Below are 9,341 nucleotides of genomic sequence, written 5' to 3' on the forward strand. Positions count from 1 at the left end.
GTCAAGAGGCTGTCATTCTGGTTGCTGCTGTTTAAAAAACAAAACAAAATAAAGCAACCCCACCCACACAGCTGGAAAAAAGCTCCTGACATATGAACTAAAACTTGTTTACTCAGGCGACTTCTTAATAAGAGAAATGCTTTGCAATTTAACTAGGGTTATATAAGTATTTTGCAATGTGTGATCAGTTAAAAATCTTGTTTATTTATTCCATAGTTCACAGATAGGTTATATTACTACAAGGTCAGGTTTGCCATAATGGCATTTTTCCTGTTTTATAGTTTTATTCTATCACTCAGCACTTCCCGCAATGTAATTTTTGCCATTAATTTTACCTCTCTTTCCTTTAAAAAAAAATTTTAAAAATTAAATACAGATAATGACATGTGACAAATTAATCATTTCTTAAAATAGCTGTTCCCAGAAACATGGTAGAAAAGAAATTTCAGTGATTCAACTGTCCAGCAAAATCTGGATATTGCAAAATAATACTGCCTTTCAGTAACATGAAAAAAAAATCTAATTTAAATTTCAATGTGAGGATGGGGGTAATCACTCCCACTGTTGTATTTTCAAGAAATTCTCCGCAACACACACACACATCTCAAGGCCCTTTCTTTTTAAGGCTATCAAATATATTGGTTTTTGGAAACGGATAGACTTTATTTTGCAAGAATGACCAAAGTCTGCAAGATAAACTAGGCCCCTAAAATGAAATACCTTCTAAGGAGAAATAACTGTAACATAGAGGAAAGAGGGCAGGGTGGGACCAGTAATTTGAAGATCTGATCTCTCTAGAACTGCACTACACCCTATTCCATCTCTTAGACAAAACAGACTAGATCTTTTTGATATTTGATTATTTTTTGAAACTGAGAAATGGTGTGGAAGCAAACTTTTCTGAAAGAGTTTGGAAACTGCCTGGACCTAGGCCTAACAAGATTTAAACCTGGGGCTGTGGACTAAAGACGTGTCTGAAACCACAACCATTACACAAACCCCTGCCCTCAGCAGGCAGACAGGCCCTCTTAACACAAGATCTAAGTTTCAAAGTATAGTCCGGGGACGGGGACGGGGGTTGCGGGTGGGAGGTAACAGCCTAAAGAGACGTCGTATATATCAAAGAACGTCAATTTTTTATTTTTAAAATTAAAATCTAAACCTTTAAATGTCTGGAAGCAACACGTCAACTAAAGAGCAATATGTTCCAGGGTTTATGAATCCAAACTACTCTTAAAGTAAACGGAGCCACTCTGCCTACAGTATTCGGCATCAAGCGGCTCCAGCGGGCAGAGGGTTAAAAGAGGACCACATCACAGACCAGACGCCGCCCGAGGAGTGAGGGCGAGCCAGCCCCGACTGGCCGCCGCTCCAACGGAGGTCAGGAGAGGGAGCCCCCAACTCCCACCTGCCCCCTCGCTCCCTCCACCTCGAGTCTACCCAAGTCCCCAGGATCGGGCCCCTCCCCAGGTCACCGCTCCCCCACCGTCCCTCGCGGCCTCCGCCCCGCCCCGGCGCCTTCAGCTCCAGCTGCGTCCCCTCAGCCCTGGGTCTCCTTAGTTGTCAGCCCCTTCAGCCCCTCCCCTTTAGAGGCGCCCCAGTCCTCTGTCTCCTCACCGGGGTTGGCAGTAGTCGCCGCCATGGCCGTAGATGCCACCGCCGCCGCGCCACCCCCCCCCCAGTGGGAGGAGCCGCCGCCACCGAACCGGGAGGGAGGGGAAGAGAAAGGCCACTCCCCAGAAGCGGCGCCTGACCGCCGCCTCCGCTACCGCGGAATCCAAGATGGCGGCTTCAGCAGCCCCCACCATCCCAGCCCCTGTGGCGGAGAGACCCCGCCTATATAGTGGGCGGAGTCAACACACGACCGCCTCCTACGAAAAAATTGACCAATGAAAATGCCAAATCGACCAAGGGCAGGGCTACTCCCTGCGCCAGCCAGTCCAGTGGAGGGAGGGCGAGGAAGAAGTCCAGCTGTCTCCCTAACCCCGCCCTCCTTGCGTAAGAGGTCAATGACCGAGTAACGTCATTGAAATGCAATTAAAATGGGTATTTTAGGCAGGGCGCGGTGGCTCGCGCCTGTAATCCCAGCACTTTGGGAGGCCCAGGCCGGCGGATCACCTGTGGTCAGGGGTTCGAAACCAGCCATGGCCAACATGGCGAAAACCCCGTCTCTACTAAAAATACAAAATTAGCTGGGCGTGGTAGCACATGCCTGTAATCCCAGCTTCTTGGGAGGCTGAGGCAGGAGAATCGCTTGAACCTGGGAGGCAGAGGTTGCAGTGAACCGAGATCGCGCCACACCACTGTACTCGTCTGGGCCACCGAGAGCAAAACTCCATCTCAAAAAAAAAAAAAAAAAAGGATATTTTACTTAAAAAAGGATATTTGACTAAAAACCTTCTCTTGGTGGTGGATTCGTCGTCTGAGTGGTTGCCCTGCAGACAACTTATCTTGTAAATCCTCTTTAGGTGCTCTAATACTTAAACTTCACATGGTGATTTGTAATCCTTTCCAGTTTTTTTCCTGTTTTAAGGACTTTTGTCCCTGGTTAAAAACAGTTAAATAACTAACTTTTTAATGCCTGCTATGGGACTGGTAGTGTAAAAGGATCTGGGTGTTAACGGTTTGGTATGGGAGATATTGCCAGCCAAAACTGGAGGCAATGGATGAAGAAAGTATTTTGAGAATGGGTAACTTCCTTTGGTCAGTGATAGGTACATAGTGAGGAGTTTTGTTTGTTTGTATTTGAGACGAAGTCTCCCTCTGTCATCCAGGCTGGAGTGCAGTGGCGCAATCTCGGCTCACTGCAACCTCCACCTCCCTGGTTCAAGCAATTCCTCTGCCTCAGCCTCCTGAGTAGCTGGGATTACAGGCGCATGCCACACGCCCAGCTAATTTTTTGTGTGTTTTTAGTAGAGATGGGGTTTCACGATGTTGGCCAGACTGGTCTCGAACTCCTGACCTCAGGCAATCCGTCCACCTCAGCCTCCCAAAGTGCTGGGATTACAGGCGTGAGCCACCACACCCGGCCAGTGAGGAGTTTTTAATAGGGAATCAATAAGATGATGGCTGTGCAGATTTATTTTCTTTTTTCTTAATTTTTTTCCGAGACAGAGTCTTGCTCTGTCACCCAGGCTGCAGTGCAGTGGTGCGATCTTGGCTCACTGCAACATCCACCTCCCAGGTTCAAGCAGTTATCCTGCCTCAGCCTCCCGAGTATCTGAGATTATAGGCGCATGCCACCACGCCCAGCTAATTTTTGTTTCCTGATAATAGGAAGTGTGGGGAAAAGAAAGAGATCAGCCTGTTACTGTGTCTATATAGGAAGAAGTAGACATAAGAGACTCCATTTGGTTCTGTATTTGAGATGCTGTTAATCTGTGACCCTACCCCCAACCTTGTCCTTGCAAGAGACATGTGCTGTGGTGACTCAAGGTTTAATGGATTTTGGGCTGTGCAGGATGTGTCTTTGTTAAACAAGTGCCTGAAGGCAGCTTGCTGGTTAAAAATCCTGCCCGTCCCTGGGCAATGGAACATCTCGGTGTAAAACCCGATTCTATGCTCTGTTTACTGAGATAGGAGAAAACCGCCTTATGGCATAAGGTGGGACTTGCTGGCGCGACTTGCTGGAGCAATGCTGCTAAAAGGTTTATGGAGATGTTTGCATATGCATATCAAGGCACAGCATTTTCCTTTCAACTTATTCGTGTCACAGAGATCTCTATCCATATGTGTTACTGCTAATTTTCTCCCTAAAATGATCCTGTGGTCCTGCCACTCCTTTATCTTTAAGATGGTAAAGATAATTATCAATAAATACTAAGGGAACTCAGAGACTGGTGCCGGCGTGGGTCCTCTGTATGCTGAGCGCCGGTCCCCTGGGCCCACTTTTTCTTTCTCTATACTTTGTCTCTGTGTCTCATTTCTTTTCTCAAGTCTCTCATTCCACCTAATGAGAAACGCCCACAGGTGTGGAGAGGCAGGCCACCCCTTCAGGAAGCATTGAGCTATTTGAGGTAGGCACTGTCCAAAATGCTTTGTATGTATTTACTCATTTAATCCTCACAACAACGATGAGGTACGTTCTACTACTATTTGCATTTTGCAATTAAGGAAACAGAAACAAAGAGGTTAAGCAAGGGACATCCAGCAGGTAAGTAACGTGGGAGGCAAACTAAAGGAGTCTGACACTGGAGACCTGTTCCACCCATCCCCCTATTTTAGCACTACAGTTTTAGCACTACAAAGTACTGTCTTTTCATGTATCGCTCACGAAATGTTTAATACAAATTTAATTAAAATTGTAATTATGCTATTGAACATCTTTGTATTCTTAGAAGTTGTATATGTACTGCACAGATTACATTGATCCACTTATTTAGTTCACTGCAAAGGTATTTTAACGTAATTTGCATATTATTGTTTACATCTGTTAAAATTTCATTTTTCTTTCATTTTGTTGTTATATTTATAATTCACCAAAAAGAAAAAAAATCATCCACTCAAAAGAAATACATTGGCTGGGCCGGGCGGGATGGCTGTAATCCCAGCACTTTGGGAGGCCGAGGGGGATGAATCACGAAGTCAAGCGTTGAAGACCAGCCTGGCCAACATGGTGAAACCCCATCTCTACTAAAAATACTTAGCCGGGCGTGGTGCTGCGTGCCTGTAATCCCAGCTACTCCAGTGGCTGAGGCAGGAGAGTCACTTGAACCTGGGAGGCAGAGGTTGCAGTGAACCAAGGTGCCCCTACACTCTAGCCTGGGCAACAGAGCGAGACTCCATCGTAAAAAAAAAAAAAAAATGCAGTAGCTTCTTTACCAAGTAAAATGGATTTTTTCAGAATAAATGCAAAATATTTTCCCATATGATGTGGATAAATTTTGTGGTTAAAAGAGATCAAGTCACATTTCTGTAGAAAAAAATTGGTAGAAATCGGCCGGGCACAGTGGCTCACACCTGTAATCGCAGCACTTTGGGAGGCCGAGGGGGACGAATCACAAAGTCAAGTGTTCAAGACCATCCTGGCTAACACTGTGAAACCCCGTCTCTACCAAAAATACAAAAAATTAGCCAGGTGTGGTGGCGGGCGCCTGTAGTCCCAGCTACTGAAGAGTCTGAGGCAGGAGAATGGCGTGAACCCGGGAGGCGGAGCTTGCAGTGAGCGGAGATTGTGCCACTGCACTGCAGCCTGGGTGACAGCCAGACTGTCTCAAAAAGAAAAAAATTGGTAGAAATCATTTTGTTATAGAGATGCTTACACAACTAGCTACAAAGTTAATAACATATTCTGTTTGGAGAAAGTGCAACAAAGCTGGCCAGGTGCAGTGACTCATGCCTGTAATTCCAGCACTTTGGGAGGTCAAGGCAGGCGGATTACCTGAGATCAGAAGTTCAAGACCAGCCTGGCCAATATGGTGGAATCCCGTCTCTACTAAAAATATGAAAACGAGCTGGACGTGTTGGCACACGCCTGTAGTCCCAGCTACTCAGCAGGCTGAGGCAGGAGAATCGCTTGAACCTGGAAGGTGGAGGTTGCAGTGAGCTGGGATCAGGCTACTGTACTCCAGCCTGGGTGACTGAGCGAGACTCCATCTCAAAAAGAAAAAGAAAAAAAAGTGTAACAAAGCTATTGGCAAAATTATTTGTCAAATATCACATGGAGTCATGATACAAAACATGAAATGGCAATATCTGCCCTGTACCTGCTACCAGATGTTTAAGAGTAGAAACCACTGATGTACACAATATGAATCAGCTTACAGCATATAGGCAATACATAAGGAGAAATGCCCAAAACTTCCTGTTTGGTTTATCATTAAAAATTCAAGATACAAAAGAAAACGTTTTTCATTTAGATAAGAATTATTTTGTGAGGTATGAGTAAGTCTGAAAAAGATATCTTGGGATCAAAACTGATGGAGTTACAGGCCAGGCATGGTGGCTCACAGCTGTAATCCCAGCACTTTGGGAGGCCGAGGCAGGCAGATCACTTGAGCCCAGGAGTTTGAGACCAGCCTGATCAAAGTGGCGAAACCACATCTCTACTAAAAATACAAAAATTAGTCCGGCATGGTGACATATGACTGTAATCCCAGCTACCCGGGAGGCTGAGGCACGAGAATAACTTGAACCTGGGAGGCAGCAGTTGCAGTGAGCTGAGATCATGCCACTGCACTCCACACGGTTCCTACAAAAAAAATGTCAGTCCACTTTCCTTTTTTTTTTTTTTTTGTTTTTTTAAAGACAGAATCTCACTTTATTGCCCAGGCTGGAGTACAGTGGCATTATGGCTCACTGCAACCTCTGCCTCCCAGGTTCAAGCTATTCTCCTGCCTCTGCATCCTCAGTAGCTGGAATTACAGGTACCCGCCACCACTCCCCAGCTAATTTTTTTGTACTCTTATTAGAAATGAGGTTTCACCATGTTGCCCAGGCTCCTGAGCTCAGACAATGCACCCACCTCGGCCTTCCAAAGTGCTGGGATTAAAGGCATGAACCACTGCGCCTGGCCCACTTTCCATTTTATTCAGAAAACAGTTCATAGCCAAAATATATTTATTCCAGCCAGGCTCAGTAGTGCATGCCTGTAGTCCTAGCTACTCCACAGGCTGAGGAGGGAGGATCACTTGAGCCCAGGAGTTTGAGGCCAACCTGGGAAACATAGCAAGACCTCATTTCTAAAAAATAAAATTTCTCTTGATTTTGATTCGACATTGAACAAATTAGCACAAACCATAAATGTAGTAAAATGTCATCCAGTGAGCACAATCTTTGAGAATAAATAGATAAATTGGTGCTTTCTCCACAGTTAAGTATGGAGGCCAATGGGGCGGGGGGGATGCTATCAGTTTTTAATAAGGATTGAAGTAAAAAGCTCTTCTTTATGATATAGATAATACTAACATAAACCATTTTTATTATTATAAATAGGATTTAAGTAGGATTACTCAAATGGCTTATCTGAGCAATATTTTTATTAACATGAACATATTACCTTAACTTCTAAATGTCATGGTTTGGAGTTTTGTTTTCATTTTAGAGATAGAGTCTCACTCCTTCACCCAGGCTAGAGTGCAGTGGCACCATCATTGCTCACTGCAACCTCGAACTCCTGGCCTTAAGCCATTCTCCCACCTCAGCCTCCCAAAGCACAGGGATTATAGCCATGAGCCACCACACTCAGCCTGTTTTTGCTTTTTAGTTCATGCCTTTTATTAACCCATCTTTTCTTCTGGTTTGTTGAAACAATAAGTCAGACATTTGCCACAATAATGTCTTTCAAAGTGGCTGGCCATAAAAACTCCAGCACCACACTCACCTGAAGGGCACTCACAACAAAGGCAACTAGTTTTGCCATTTTTGTCCACCTTGTAATATTTTAGGACAGTTAGCTTAACCTTCTTTCTCTTGTGCTTATTCTTCTTGGGAGTGGTGTAATACTTCCTTGGCACCACCACAAAGTCTCAGCGCAATAAGAAGAGTAGACTCCTTTTGAATACTGTCATCAAAGTACATCCATCTTCCAATTGCTTACCAGCAAAGATCATTCTGCTGATGAGTAGGAATTCCTTTCTTATCCTGCCAGGGCTTTACATTTTGTATCGTATTAGAGAGTTCAACCAATAAACCCCAACAAATAAGAGAGTGATGACTTCCCCATTACAAAAATGTGCATCTTGGTAGCAGTTCTACTGCAGATGGTGGATCACAAAGCCAACATTTTTAATGTTAAGAACAAAGGGTCAGGATTTTGTAAGAAAACCAGACTATGATGCAAATGCCTTGACTGCCAAGAATATTTCATTTCCCAACACATGATAATTTTCTTTCTTCATCAGAGGAAAAAAATGAATGACACATTATTGAACATATTCTAAACCACATCCAAATGTTGCAACCAAATGGGGGTAAATGCTTCCCAGAGCTGAATGTAGCCAATGCAACTGAATACAACTCCTGCTCTCTCTCAAGTTGAAGCATTTGACTTTTGAGGCTCTTTGCTCTTCTGCTTAGAATCTGACAAACCACTGAATGCTTTCACTAGAAATTCTCCAATAGATCCTTGTAAGCTCCAACTATTCAGAATTATCTGGTAACCATCAAACACTTCTTGCCATATCTGACAAACTCACTGTAAATACAGATTTTCTAATTTTAGTAGAAATAAAAATTAACAGATCAGATCAGGATGCCAGTTAGCAAATTTTAAAAAATTAAGAAAACAGTTGACTGTGAAGTCTGACCTACATGTTTTTATACACATTTTCAGCTTACCAATATTTAACCATTACTAATACTATTACTATTATTTTTATATTAATTTGTAAATTAATAGAAAATTACAGTTTTTTTTCTGTTAACTATGGTAAACTGGTTTTTTAATTATTTAGTTTTTTGGTTTTTAATTATTTAGTTTATTTAGTTTTTGTTTGTTTGTGTTTAAGACCAGTCAAGTGAAGGAACAAAGAAATCTGTAACTGATTGGGATCAATTAGTCGTAAACACCAAGGCACCCAGACCAGCCTCCAAAGTTTTATTAAGTGTCTTTGGGTATGGTTGCCAGATTTAGCAAATAAAAATAAAGGTAAGCCAGTTTGATTTGAATGCTGGATAAACAACAAATAATTTTTTTTTTTTTTTTGGAAATGGAGTTTTGCTCTTGTTGCCCAGACTGGAGTGCAATGGCATGATCTTGGCTCACTGCAACCTCCGCCTCCCCGATTCAAGCGATTCTCCTGCCTCAGCCACCCGACTAGCTGGCATTACAGGCACCCGCCACCATGCCTAGCTAATTATTGTATTTTTAGTAGAGACGGGGTTTCACAGATGCTGGTCTCGGACTCCTCACCTCAGGTAATTTCCTCACCTCACCACCACCTTGGCCTCCCAAAGTGCTGGGATTACAGGCGTGAGCCACCACGCCCAGCCTATGAGCACATCTAAGGAATGGAAACGAGATTGCAAGTGGGTGAGAAGTGAGTAGAAACTAAGTAGACACAGCTAGTTAGCACAGATTACTTTTTCAAGAAACATGACAATGAAGAGAAAAATAATCAAATGGTAGGCTGTGATAGGGGTTAGGCTAGGGGTGGAAATAATAAAATATGGCTATAGACTGAGCTTGTGGAAGGGAGCAAACTAAAAATGCAAGAAACATCCAGGCGTGATGGCTCACGCCTATAATTCCAGCACTTTGGGAGGCCAAGGTGGGTGAATCACCTGAGATCAGGAGTTCGAGACCAGCCTGGCCAACAGGGCAAAACCTCGTCTCTACTAAAAATATAAAAACTAGCTAGGCGTGGTGTTACACGCCTGTAATCCTGCCTACTCGGGAGGCT

At 43.7% G+C, this 9,341-nt stretch overlaps 1 protein-coding gene across 7 annotated transcripts in view; it reads right to left on the reverse strand.

Moving 5' to 3' along the window:
- Positions 1 to 1,842, reverse strand: part of ARNT (aryl hydrocarbon receptor nuclear translocator) — a 66,728-nt gene extending 64,886 nt beyond the window's left edge. For all 7 annotated transcript variants that reach the window (XM_025378730.1, XM_025378724.1, XM_025378697.1 and 4 more), the window contains exon 1: positions 1,618 to 1,842. In XM_025378730.1, coding sequence (XP_025234515.1) covers positions 1,618 to 1,642 — 25 coding nt within the window. In that variant the 5' untranslated portion in view covers positions 1,643 to 1,842. The remainder of the gene's footprint in view (positions 1 to 1,617) is intronic.
- Between the last annotated feature and the right edge of the window lie 7,499 nt (positions 1,843 to 9,341).

The sequence above is a fragment of the Theropithecus gelada genome, chromosome 1 (assembly GCF_003255815.1).
Source record: "Theropithecus gelada isolate Dixy chromosome 1, Tgel_1.0, whole genome shotgun sequence".
Taxonomy (NCBI): domain Eukaryota; kingdom Metazoa; phylum Chordata; class Mammalia; order Primates; family Cercopithecidae; genus Theropithecus; species Theropithecus gelada.